Source organism: Rhizophagus irregularis, chromosome 13 (genome assembly GCF_026210795.1).
Source record: "Rhizophagus irregularis chromosome 13, complete sequence".
NCBI classification, from domain to species: domain Eukaryota; kingdom Fungi; phylum Glomeromycota; class Glomeromycetes; order Glomerales; family Glomeraceae; genus Rhizophagus; species Rhizophagus irregularis.
The window spans coordinates 1,060,839-1,075,621 of NC_089441.1; the positions used below are offsets into that span (position 1 = coordinate 1,060,839).

The following is a 14,783-nucleotide window of genomic DNA, read 5'->3' on the forward strand; positions in this document are numbered from 1 at the left end:
CAATGAATTAATCGAATTATAATATCCTCAATATATGAATTGGAATCGATTAATCGAAAATCGACAAAACATAGTAAAATCGATTCTCAGCAATTTTTTACATATAAGTTAACCTGACTCCAAAGTAATTTTTCATGCCGGCCAAGTGCTGATTATTTTTACTGAAATTAGAAACTGATTCAAAGTCAGGTTGGTCGTCTATAAGAAAAATCTTGAAAGATTCGATTTTCGATTCCAAATCCCTACCTCAATATATATGCTTGCACATTAGATTTTTTATTTTCCGCAATTAGATATAAGTAGGTATGGAATTTACTGCATGGCGCTAACTAGTATCGTTCGTTCTAAATCAATTTACCCGATTTATAACATTAATTTAAGCAATATGATGATTTTTAGGAAATCACATATTACATATTCGATATATGAGGAAGGTAAGGAGTCTTATATAATAATACAGAATTTGGTAGATTTCATAGTTTCGTAGAAACTTCGACGAGTTTTAAAAATCTTCTCAAGAATCAAAAAAAGGAGTACCTTGATTTGCGTTTGTATGAATAATTTGTAAAAGTTATTATTATCTTTTCTTATTTGAAAGAGATCGTTGAAAAATTTGATTAGTACACGTGATTAGAAACATCCATCATGTTTTTTAGTATGGATATTTTTTTAGAAAATAGAATAATTATTTAATTATTTATGACTATAATTAAATCTATTACTAAAACAAATATCTATATTGCCCGCATCTTTAGCTAATTTATCAACTTGCTCATTTAATTCTATACCACTGTGTCCTTTCACTTTAATTAATTAAAGATCTATTTTATTTTAAGTAAAGTGTTTCTCTTTAACCATTTCTTTGAAGAAAGATGCTGTATATTGTCGATGGATTGAATGGCTGCTTGACTATCAGTAAGCATGCGAACCGTTGATGCACATGGTGACGCAAGCAACACCAACAATATTGCCACTAATTCGGCTCTGATCGATGAAAGCCAATGAAATAAGCTCGATTTAACATTTCTTATTGCATTGGTATAGAAATTAACTTTTGATCGATGTTGAAGAGTATTGCGCGCTTCTAGTAGGTCGCTCTTTAATCGTAAGTTATCAATCCATCTTTTTATCCAGATACATGTATCAGTTGCTTCATGTTTTACTAGTATGTTAATTGAAATCATATCTCGTCATGGGTCTCTTCTGATGATAAACCTGTCAAAGTAATTAGGATATCCTACATCAGGTGGTAATTGCGACTCGTCGTATTATCTAGTAATGAGAAGAGGTCTACTTCCTCATCACCAGTAGTCCATCGTCCAGACTTCCAGTTTTCGTAGAGGAGTAAGATGTGGAACTTCTTGTCTGGGAATCAAAGATTTCTTCTACGTTCGGAATGGAAAGGAATATCAAAAGCTTTATTCAATCTTCACGCACAACGAGAAATCCGTTGGAACTTTCGCAGTAGGTAAAACTTTAGCTTGTCAGGGTGAACAACTTTCCGTGAGTGTTGCTACCTGTGCCTCTCGTTTAGATTCAACAGGATAAAAGTGAGAACGTCTGGTGGTGTTTCTAACTTTCCTATTCTGTGAGTAACTTGATTATGAAGTAGTTTTTGAATCAGTAGAAAGGGCTTAACACGTTAATCTGATGAAACGTTTGTAAAGTTTACCAATGATCAGTCAACACAATATCCAATGTTGACTTGATTAGTCTGATCAGCTATCACGTAACACTCTAGTAATTTGTGGTACCATTTCGCTTTCACTCCTTTGGCCGATAAGTTAACTAGTTTCTTATATTGTTGCCATTGAATAAGATGTCTTTTTGATGACGTTAATTGATTCAGGCAAAATATTGGTAGAACGCTGCTTTGATTGATACGGAAAAGCAGTTTCTTGTGCCGGAAGATTGGTAAATGGTGTGCAGCCTCAGTCCTCTTAATAACCATTCCCTACGAGTCACGATCGAACTTGCCTGTTTGAAGGGAGATGTTCATTGTTCTGGCCGCAAGTAAAACATGTAAATTGGTAGATAATTTTCTAAACCAGACAGCTCCAATGACAGTTTCATTTCTTCTCACAAGCTGATTAAATTTAGGTGTACCAAAGGTATTGGTGATGTTGCGAAGCTTACTGTATAAAGTATCAAATGATTTGCAAAAATCCCTCGCACTCTCCACTTCATTAACAAATAATTTTATCGAAGAAAAGATATTTACTTAGCCGATATGGATCATCGTATACATTCTTTAGATGAGATCTATCATATAAAGTCCATTGTGTACTCTAAATAGACAAAATGGTTTAAGGAAAAAGCAAATAATTAAAAAATATTAAAACCTATACCATAAACCCATTGAACCTTAAAATATTCAAGTCCGCATCATTTTCTATGCCTGAATCCAAACAATCCTTCATGAAAATACCAACACGAATTAGATTCCTACAATTCTTGTATACATTGTTCTCAGAAGGCGTCACTCATAAATATGACATCGCATATCTGTAATTAATGAATCACGGATACTACGATCTCCTGATTTCCTCGTCTTACTTCCGTTTAAGGTCATTCAACAATGTGCCTATTAAGATCATGCAACATCCCTCTCATTATGTGATCTAAATAGTTTGTTACCAATGTCATTTCACTAGAATCATTCATTTTTGATCTTCGTAAAAGGTATGATTATAAGCCCATATTATCTTTTTGGAAGTTCTTCCACCAACCAATCTGTAACATGATTAAATGATTCATTTGTTGCTCGCTTTATCGCATCTCTAAACTTTGCTTAGCATCATGAATCCAATGCAGTTTGCTGTGTCAGGATAATTTGTAATCTAATAGCAGAGAATCAAATATATCGAACATTTTGAATCGGCGGGTGAAAGTGAAAGTATTCTATAAACATTTGACTCAACAAATACTTTCAGTTTTGCCATATTTATGGAATTATTCTGATACTTCTGGAAACAAATGAGATACATTGGTCTCTTCTATCTTACAATCATCAGCTGGTGAAGCATAGATCATCTATTTTAAGATATCAATATCTACCTCATTTCTCTTCAAGAGTAGATTATTAATACTAATGTTGAGCATTGGAGGTTCTACGGTGAATTGTTTAATGCCGGACTACGTAGAAATGGTGTAGTATACCCATCTTTATAATATTGATCTGGAATATTAGGAATATTATCCAGCGGCGCTAAAGTGACGCTGGACAGCTCATCATCATTGTTAACATTTCTCAAATCATTGTTCATATTGAGTTTCATGTGTGACGTTACATGGAAAATATTCTTTCATCAGTTTATGATCATTCTAAATGTAAAACAATTAGTTCCACTCTGATTCTCAACTTTTAGCCAAAAAAGCGCATCCATTACCTTTTCATGACCCCTCTCCAGGTTTCTCTTTGAACCACCAACATAAAAAATTCATTATATAATCGAGCGCTTCCTGAATTATTAATATTAATTGTTGGATGAACCACTTCTCATTTTGTTCGATCTACGTTCCGATTCAGTTGCTGGTCAAGTAGTCGAGTACCCTCGGAAAGAAGAATCGAAAAGTTAATATCTTTTACCCAACGTGATTTTGAATTTTCCCATCTGATTTCTCATCCCATTGGGTCGACTAAAAAGACTTGAACACAGCAAAACTAGAAAATCGCACTGTGTTACGAAATGAGAAAAAATTCTTTTATAGCATTTCTTTTGATCACGTGTTCTGATCTGTTTTTAACACTTTTTTTTTAAAAAAAAAATTTCTATTTAATCTACTCTCCTTTTCAGAGACTAATATTTTTTTTTTATACTATTAGTAATAAAATATTTAAAAAAAACTTGATGTTGAATGTATATGGGGGTAAAGCATCCAAATATTGATTGTAGATGGATAATTTATAGGTAACCCGGTAACCCCTGCAAACCAATCAGGAAGCCACATCACTAGTGGCACAGTTGTTACTATTTTTATCATTGTACTGTATACATTTATCATGAACATTGAAAAAATGAAAAAACGCGTATCTTTTTTATTCTTTAATGGAAGAAAAAAATTTCGTTCATGAAAGCAGGACTCCGTGTCTATGCAAACTGCAGGCAGTTCGTCTTTTGACCCGCTGTCCGTGGGTCCGTCCCCAGCAGATTTGCGCGTTCATGTACTGGCTAAAATAGCTTCTCGCTATACTCAACTGATGCAGGACTCCGTGTCTATACAAACTGCAGGCAGTTCGTCTTTTGACCCGCTGTCCGTGGGTCCGTCCCCAGCAGATTTGTGCGTCTTTTGAGAGCTAGCTTTTCACTTAAAAAAAAAATGCTTAATACGTATAAGGTGGAAAGAGTGGTAATTAAGTTGGACGAGTCGATATTGCACATCAAAGAAGTTTGGTTTGGAAGAAACCAGATAATGTAAGTTTATTACATAATTTCGAATTTTTCTTTATCATCAGAGAATTTACAAGAAATCAAAATATTATCCGATTGAAAGTGTCGCTTCCTCTCTATATCAATATGCATTTGGGTTTTAGAGAGGTGATGAAAGAAAAATGATTAAAGTCATTTAAATTAATTATTTTTATATTATAACCTTTAACTTTCCCACTAACGCAATTAATTTTATTTTATAATATATGGGCACTCGGTTGAAGTGATGAATTCAAGAGATTAATATCTGATATGCTACAGATAATACGTATCGGCGATGGAAAAATATGTCAGGTTATATCTTTTTACAATAATATTTCAAAATCAAATATGCAAATGATGGAATTTATACAACGAAGTAATTCATTTGAGATTTATCTTTTTTAACTAAGGTATGTGCACATCGGAATAATAAGTGATCAAATTAAAAATACATATAAATGTATTCAAGATTTTTTTTTTGAATATGACTGAATTTAATCTATGTATAATGATCACAGAGCATTTACGTTTAAGTTTATGTAAGTATGAACTGTTAGTTTCAACAAACATCTCGCACCTTTGATTAGCTTTAACTGACTCTCTGGTCTTATTAGACGACCAAAGCCTATAAGGAAGGGACTAAAAATAAGAGGAGGCTTGTTGGAGAAAATATTATGAAGAGTTCTCCACAGAATTTTGGAAAGAGCAAGGTATTTATTTCCTTTGGGCTCGCGATCTTCCTCACAAAAAATGCTAATATTTCAGAAAATACTTATTTTTTTCTAGCAACATGTCAACTTAATGTAGGAATGACAGCATCATATAACATGTCGGGAAGATCACAATCCAGATCCTAAAGTTTATTCAGGATCTGGAACTGATTCAAGATCTAGAACTGCCTCGGGAGCTAGGACTTCAACAAAAATTCTGAAAGCAGTTCCTCACCTAATATCTCGCGTTCAACAACACCAGCCGTGTCAAGACCAGTGACGCCTTCTATTTTGAGACCTGTGGCGCCCTCATTTATAGTGCCGTAACAATTAATGTTTTTATTAATTAATTACATTGAGCCAGATGATCAAGAGTAATCAATCCAAATGTTCATGTAATTCTGCCTCCCTTGATCTTTGATTTGCGGGAAATATAGATAATTTTTTTCTTATGTAATATGTAGATATATCAAATAAATTTTACGCAGTTCTCAGGAATTTAAATGTGATTTTTGTTCAATGCCATGAATGCCATGTATAATTCCATAAAAGGATAGTTAGTCAAAAAAAGCTGATTTGAGTTAGGGAATTAACGGGGATCTAAGGAGATTTCATGTGATACGTATTTTTTTATTATTAAAAATAATTTAGATCGTCCAATCTACATGCATGTGAATACTGTATGTGCACAGCGCCTTCGTCAGATATAAGTGAACCTGATATTTTATTATAACTTGATACAATCTACTATAAATCAATAAAATCGTTATATGTCAAATTGCCATATTATCCGCAATGAACTTCGATGAACGATGAGAAGCGGAAGTAATCTGTTTCGCTATTGAGTCACAGCCATCTAAAGCACTTAAGCTGCCTAAAAACCGACAGGTTATGTCCCATTCAATAATACCACACGTTGATTCCGTTGAACCATCATTATTCTTAAGTGAGTCTCCGCAGCGTTGTATATATGAAAAATAGTCTAACAATCTTACTAAAATTTTGCTCAATAGGATGCTATAAAAATGAGAAAAAAACCGAATATTAGGATCATGACTATAATTAAATCTATTACTAAAACAACTATCTATATTGCCCGTCTCTTTAGCTAATTTATCAACTTGCTCATTTAATTCTATATCACTGTGTCCTTTCACTTTAACTAATTTAAGATCTATTTGATTTTTAGTTAACAACAAAAAGTGTTTCTCTTTAGCCATTTCTTTGAAGAAAGATGCTGTATATTGTTGATGGATTGAATGATGCTTGACTCAGTATGCATGAGAACCGTTGATGCACATGGCGACGCAAGCAACGCCAACAATATTACCACTAATTCGGCTCTGGTCGACGAAGGCCAATGAAATAAGCTGTTTCTTGAACTATGAAGGCGGCTTCCATAGAAAGTTGTGAATTCAGATCTAGATCCTCCGGTGTTGATTGCATCGGTATAAAAATTAACTTTTGATCGATGTTGAAGAGTATTGCGCGCTCCTAGTAGGTCGCTCTTTAAGTTATCAATCCATCTTTCTATCCAGATACATGTATCAGTCGCTTCAAGGTAATTAGGATCTCCTACATCAGGTGGTAATTGCAACTCTTCGTAGGGTTCCGATCGGTTTCGGTAATTACCGAACCGAACCGATCGGTTTTCGGTTTTCGGTCGGTAATTGCATCAAAAATTACCGACCTAACACTTCGGTAATTTACCGATCGGTTCGGTAATTTCGGTTTTCGGTATCGGTTTTATCATTTATCGAACCGATTTACCGATCTGACTTTATATTTTGTGATTGGCAAACTGATAATCTTTTTTAGTCCATATATATATAGTTTTTTTTTAATTTTTCTTTTTTTTACAGCAAATTTCAAAATATACGGGACACTTGAGAAATTTGATTGTCGGGTTGTCGGGTAGCCGGGTTACTCGGCAGTAGGTTGTTTATTAGAAAAGTATAAATAACACGTGACGAGTATAATGAATAGTAGTATATCAGATTATATAATAACCTACTGCCGAGTAACCCGGCTACCCGACAACCCGACAATCAAATTTCTCAAGTGTCCCGTATATTTTGAAATTTGCTGTAAATAGTAACGCGTTTATTATTAATTGATAACAATCATACAATAGATTACAATTTCATATAAACACCTAGCGTATACTAAATCCAAGGATCTCAATCTTAAATTTGTTTATTGATAGGATTTATTTTTTATATAGGTTTTGTAATAAATACATCGAGGAGTAGTAAATTCGGTAAATCGGTATCGGTAATCGGTAATTACCGGCCGGTTTCGGTTATACAGTTTACCGATATCGAAAATTCGGTAAATTATCGATTACCGATACCGAAATTCGGTTTCGGTTTCGGTATGACTCAAACCGAAACCGAACCGTACCGATCGGAACCCTAACTCTTCGTAGTGATCTAGTAATGAGAAGAGATCTACTTCCTCATCACCAGTAGTCCATCGTCCAGGCTTCCAGTTTTCGTAGGACAGTAAGTTCTGGAACTTCTTGTCTGGGAATCAAAGATTTCTTCTACGTTCGGAATGGAAAGGAATATCAAAAGCTTTATTCAATCTTCACTACAATGAGAAATCCGTCGGAACTTTCATGTTGCTAAATTATTCATTGCATCTTCATTACCATTTTCTGCTGCTTTTTGATACCAAAGAAAGGCTTTTTCTAAATTCTTTTCTGTCCCTTTTCCATTTTTATAACATGTGGCTCAGTAGGTAAAACTTTAGCTTGTCGGGTGAACAACTTTAATTAGGTCCTTGTTCCGTGAGTATTGCTACCTGTGTCTCTCGTTTAGATTCCCACCAGGATAAAAGTGAGAACGTCTGGTGATGGGTGTTTCTAACGTTCCTAATTCTGTAAGTAACTTGATTATGAAGTAGTTTTTGAATTAGTATAAAGGGCTTAACACGTTAATCTGATGAAACATTCAATGATCAGTCAGCACAATATCCAATGTTGGCTTGATTAGTCTGATCAGCTATCACGTAACACTCTAATTCGTGGTACCATTTCGCTTTCATCCCTTTGGCCGATAAGTTAGCTAGTTTCTAGTATTGTTGCCATTGAATAAGATGTCTTATTGACGACGTTAATTGATCCAGGCAAAATATTGGTAGAACGCTGCTTTGATTGATACGGAAAAGCAGTTTCTTGTGCCCGGAAGATTTGGTAAATGGTGTGCAGCTTCCTCTTAATAACCATTCCCTACGAGTCACGATCGAACTTGCCTGTTTGAAGGGAGATGTTCATTGTTCTGGCCGCAAGTAAAACATGTAAATTAGTAGATAATTTTCTAAACCAGACAGCTCCAATGACAGTTTCATTTCTTCTCACAAGCTGATTAAATTTGGGTGTACCAAAGGTATTACGTCTGAATATTGCCCTTTATAAAGTATCAAATGATTTGCAAAATCCCTCGCACTCTCTACTTAATTAACAAATAATTTTATCGAAGAAAGGATATTTACTTAGCCGATATGGATCATCGTATACATTCTTTGGATGAGATCTATCATATAAAAGTTCATTTTGTACTCTAAATAGACAAAATGGTTTAAAAATTAATCATAAGGAAAAAGCAAATAATTAAAAAATATTAAACCTATACTATAAACACATTGAACCTTAAAATCTTCAAGTCCGCACCCTTTTCTATGCCTAAATCCAAACATTCCTTCATGAAAATACCAACCCGAATTAGATTCCTACAATTCTTGTACAGTCATCCTCCCATATAATCACACCCTTCGGGACCAAAAAAAAATGGTGTGACTATAAAAATTATATATGATGTGATTAAAGGGAAGGGTTTTTTAATAAGTTTATTAGTAACTTGGGATTAATGTAAATGTGCTTATAAGGGAGTTGTGATTATACAGGGGGTGACTATATGGGAGGACGACTGTATACATTGTTCTCAGAAGGCGTCACCCACATCGCATATCTGTAATTAATGAATCACGGATACTACGATCTCCTGATTTCCTCGTTTTACTTCCGTATAAGGTCATTTAACAAATGTGCCTATTGAGATCATGCAACATCCCTCTCATTATGTGATCTAAATAGTTTGTTACCAATGTCATTTCACTAGAATCATTTTTGACCTTCGTAAAAGGTATGATTATAAGCCCATATTATCCTTCAAAGGTTTATTTTTGGAAGTTCTTCCACCAACCAATCCGTAACATGATTAAATGATTCTTTTAACGCTCGCTTTATTGCATCTCTAAACTTTGCTTCGCATCCTGAATCCAATGCAGTTTGCTGTGTCAGGATAATTTGTCATCTAATAGCAGAGAATCAAATATATCGATCATTTTGAATTGGCGGGTGAAAGTGAAAGTATTCTATGGACATTTTGACTCAACAAATACCTTCAGTTTTGCCATATTTATGGAATTATTCTGATACTTCTGAAAACAAATGAGACATATTGGTCTCTTCTTTCTTACAATCATCAGCTGGTGAAGCATAGATCATCTATTTTAAGATATCAATATCTACCTCATTTCTCTTCAAGAGTAGATTATTAATACTAATGTTGAGCATTGGAGGTTCTACGGTGAATTGTTTAATGCCGGACTACGTAGAAATGGTGTAGTATACCCATCTTTATAATATTGATCTGGAATATTAGGAATATATCCAGCGGCGCTAAAGTGACGCTGGACAGCTCATCATCATTGTTAACATTTCTCAAATCATTGTTCGTATTGAGTTTCATGTGTGATGTTGCATAGAAAATATTCTTTCATCTGTTTATGATTATTCTAAAGGGTTAATGTAAAACAATTAGTTCCACTCTGATTCTCAACTTTTAGCCAAAAAAAAGCGCATCCATTACCTTTTCATGATCCCTCTCCAGGTTTCTCTTTGAACCACCAACATTAAAAGATTCATTATTGAATTGAGCGCTTCCTGAAATTGTCGAATTATTAATATTAATTGTTGAATGGACCACTTCTCATTTTGTTCGATCTACGTTCTGATTCAGTTGCTGGGTCAAGTAGTCGAGTACCCTCAGAAGGAAGAATAGAAAAGTTAATATCTTTTACCCAACGTGATTTTGAATTTTCCCATCTGATTTCTCATCCCATTGGGTCGACTAAAAGACTTGAACACAGCAAAACTAGAAAATCGCCTGCCCCTATGGGACCAGAATTAGGTCGACTAAATTTATTAAAGACTTGAATACAGCCAAACTAAAAGATTTCCTGTACCCTAACACTGGTTTTGTGGCTCGGCTAAAAGACTTGAATGATGGAAAACTAAAAGATCTCCACCACGCCACTTGTTCCTTGATTGAATTTCAACAAAAACAATTTTTACTTGCCTTTTTATACCTATCGAAAAGATGTTGCGCATTTCTCTTCTACCTTCCTCATCACTTTTAATAATGTTCATGAGACTTAAATTTATATCTATTTTTTTTCTTGAAAACATTCGTTAAGAAACTCGATATACGTTTGATTAAAATATTCGTGTATTGGAAAATGAGAAAAAATTTTTTTTTTATAGCATTTCTTTGATCACGTGTTCTGATCTGTGTGTAACACTTTTTTAAAAAAAAAATCTACTCTCCTTTTTAGGGACTAATATTTTTTTTATACTATTAGTAATAAATATTTAAAAAAACTTGATGTTGAATGTATATGTAGATGGATAATTTATATATTTAAGATATTCTTATTGCTAAAATAAGGTTTGTTATATCGATGGATAAAATTACTATGCATCAATTTACCTAATCATGTCCAGTTTGACATTACTTAACTCTTCAGAAGTCGTGCCTTTTTTGACCTTAACCGCTGTTATTTTGTTTATTGGTCTAGTGTTATTCATAAGGAAACAAAAAATTTCTGATGAATTTACTAGAATCGTCAATGACCTTGATACAAAAAATAATACACCAGAAATTGAAAAGATCTTTGTCGAAATGAACAAAAAGCTTAGCGCACATATCGAATAACAAACAAAAAATAAGCGAAACATTCAAACTTACCATAATTTACATCATCAATATTATCTCCAATCAAACAAACGAGTATATTCCGTAAAGTATTATAAAGTAAGTTAGTTTATTGCTCGGCTAGCTTCTTGAAACATGTCATCATGATCTTAATCGATTTTCCGCTATAGATGTTCCATAATAAAATGGACATATTGCTCTTCTTGTTATATATCGGCATTTTTATCTTCGCCGAGAACCATCATCACACGTACAATAAACGCAGTGAAATTACTCACATGAATCTCGTCACATGTGACGGCACAGTAAAAGTCTGGCGCAGTATATCAGGAATCATAAGCATCTTCACTTGCCAAATTCTGCGCAGTATCGTACGTGGGATAAAAAAATCGAAATACCTTTATTATAATGCGTTAAGCAAATTTCAAGGTGGAATGGAATGTTGCGAAAATTAATAGTAATGGTAAGTGTATATTACATTGCCTTATTTTTATCTTAATTGCTAATCCCCGATTTATGCTGTAGGTTCGAAATTACCTAATCTCGGAGAAGTTTTCTAACAGGGAATATTTGCATCAGAATTTATCTTTATAAAAAACCGTTACCATTGGTAACGATCAGAATCATGTGACTTCGAAATCACTGATCGTATGTGCGACATTTCGATTCCTAACATCTTTCTGTACAGCTTGTGTATCCAAAACATGTCTGATCTTATTGTAAAAGAAATAAAGCGCCTCGGGCTCCTGGCAAAAGAAAAAATACTTTTATTCACTTACTTTACTTTAAATGTAGAAAAAACAGCTGTTGTAGCATCTTATCTTAATGACTTAGATGATGATGATGAAAAACGTATTTATTTGAGGTCTCTAATCTTTCTACCTGGTATGTTTTCTCAAAGCATGGATAATGTGGCTTAGTTTCTTGTCTCCTCTGTCATATTTGCTACCGAATACTTACTTATTCTTGTGCTTTTCTCTCCTGCTTCTTATCATCAAACCCGCCCAAAAAACACATTCGCGTTATCACAGATCAACCCGATACTGGTAAGTGAGTCATAATAAATTTAGTCAACATGAGTGATCGTGCATTTGTATTGGTTATTTTTTTAGTTATGTAACATCCAATACATAATCTTGCGCTTTTTTTTATTTTATTGCTCCTTATCCTCAAAAAAACCCCAAAAACACAATTCATGTAGGAGTCAGGAAAAAAATCACTGATGTCTTTTCTAATGGTATGTATTAAGCAATTCTCGCTGAAAACTCGCCCCTCTTATATCAAGGCTGATCGAATATACGATTCATATGCTAGGCTTGCCATACATAGAACCAGAACCTTTGCTTCGCACTTCTGGTGCGAATTGGGAGTATCAGCCTGACCCATCTTTGAAGCAGATTTTGCGGGAAGCGCTTAGAAAGCATCATAAAAATTTTACTTTAGGGCGTATTGACAAAAAATCAGATCTGCCATTATATCTCTTCCTTTCTGGGGCCGGTACCGGCAAATCTCGAAACGCTAACGAATTTCACCAGACGGCAATCACATGTTTGTCAGCTCAAGAAGATGGGGAGCTGTTGACCAAGATTAAAGAAGCTTGGGTATTCCATACCAGCTATGAGAATGGCTTCAGCTTAAAAAATGGGGAAGACAACCCTTATCTTGCTATCGGGACTCGTATGCTATTTCAACTTCTTAGAAAGCAGATGGACCTTGATGAAATTATCGATACATACAAGCCACCAAGTCCGATGGATGTTGTGAAATTGATTGCCAAACACTATAACCGAGACATGAAAAGTGCTACAGTCATTTTGATTGTTGACGGAATGCAACAGCTTATGAAGGACAAAGATGATGGTTTAAAGTTAGATTCTATGTTTTATAGAACTTTGACATCGTTTGCAGATCTTGCGTTTAGTGGCACTTTCATAATACCTGTTTGTACCTCAACTATCACTGGACCGATTGATGGTGTGTTGAGAAATTTGACAAGGGATCGTGTATACCTTCCGGTCTCTTCTCTACAACCTCCAAACGATCAACAGGGAGTCCCGGTCTTTAAAAATGATAAGATTACTAATACTATTGTGGAAGACTGCGGAGGACATGGAAGGGCTCTAGAAGTTCTGAATGATTGCTTGGACGGTCGTAGCATTGAAGAATGCAATGTCGATACTTTGATGAACGATCTGCGTTATAACCTTACTAAAAAATACCGTGATGCTATTTTTAGTTCTGTGGAAGAAGCCAGGCCTATTGCGCGAGCAATATTGACTAGATGCCTCTTAAATAGATATAAACCTATTCCCAAAACTGACAAAACACCAGATGAATTTGTTGGGAGTGGGATGATTCGATTCGAGCAAATAGAAAACACACCAAAAGGATACCTCACTGCACCGTACATCTGGCTCTGGATATTTGTAGAGATGTCTCAACGGCTAGGAGATCCAATACTTCGGGATTGGGAATTTGCTGATTATGGAGAGCAAAGAGCACTCTTGAATCCAGTAACATCGTTGCAAGCCAAGTCATGGCAGAGTTTTGAAAAATTTGTCGTATCATTTCGTTGTATAAAATCAGCTGTGATTGAAGAAAATGAAACAACTTCGATCTCAGAGGTTCATGCGGGAGCACGTTTGAATGGCGATATCCAATTTAAAAACCACAATCTACAACTTGAAGTTGCAAAACACCATACAGACACAAGGTCTAAAACTCTTACTGCAAGCGAATGGAATGTTGATTGCTATAATTCTACTGTTGATGTCCGGAAATTCAAACACTGTATTATTAATGCCCCAGCTTCACCATATGGAGTTTCCTTCCTTTCATTAGATCAGCCGGGTACTGAGAGTCCGAATGAAATCCACCAATTCAAATTACGAAAAAAAGCAGTCAGTAAAAAGGAATACCAAGAAGAGCGTGAAAAATCTGCATCAGAAAATGATTTTTTCATCCTCTTTACATCTGCAAATTGTAATATTGAAATTCCGAAAAGGTCTGGAATTGTAGATAGAAATGCATTTACGAACTATTTTGGACCATTTGCTGGAAGAGCATACAGATCCGCTATGGCTAATCCCTCTATCTATAATAATAATAAAGTCAAGAATATCCATACTGTTTCTCTTGGACAAATCCGCAACATGAATCAAATTAGCAAAGAACAAGTGAATGCAAAAACAAAGATACCAATGAAGAATTTTTATTTCCGAAAAGGGCTTCACGTGATTTCTCGCGTTTTTCCTCGATTCATTTGAAATAATCACTGGCATAGAAACATCATATACATATCATAGGAATTTGTAATAATTTTTTCTTAATGTACTGCAATAAAGTTAGTAAAATTTACAATGATCAGCGTGACAATTTGTCATGCGCATGTGATTAGTGAAGATAAGATTCGTTGTAGTTTTTTCAGATCTAACTAGACCAGAGGTTGCATATATCATAAAAAACTTCAAGGATTAGCTGTTATTAATACGCCACAGTCACATGACACTGTTCTGGCCTCACCACTAGTATTAGGATTTTTTACTTTCATTTTTTCTTAGCCAACCGCCCTTTCTCATGTATTGCTTTACAAAACTATAACAAAGATTTGGGTGTTTACATAGGTATGCGCAACTGATATTGCTTTTTTATTCTACTAATCG

The 14,783-nt window shown here is 34.6% G+C and overlaps 2 protein-coding genes across 2 annotated transcripts; both read left to right on the forward strand.

The window, feature by feature from the left end:
• Positions 1 to 11,825: 11,825 nt before the first annotated feature.
• On the forward strand, positions 11,826 to 12,041 carry OCT59_004852 (uncharacterized protein; the record flags this gene model as incomplete). Its single annotated transcript, XM_066137981.1, has 1 exon — positions 11,826 to 12,041. One exon carries the CDS (start codon positions 11,826 to 11,828, stop codon positions 12,039 to 12,041), a length of 216 nt encoding a protein of 71 aa, XP_065997170.1.
• Positions 12,042 to 12,428: 387 nt separating this feature from the next.
• On the forward strand, positions 12,429 to 14,387 carry OCT59_004853 (uncharacterized protein; the record flags this gene model as incomplete). Its single annotated transcript, XM_025311806.2, has 1 exon — positions 12,429 to 14,387. The coding sequence occupies one exon, from the start codon at positions 12,429 to 12,431 to the stop codon at positions 14,385 to 14,387; it is 1,959 nt and encodes a 652-aa protein (XP_025168166.2).
• Between the last annotated feature and the right edge of the window lie 396 nt (positions 14,388 to 14,783).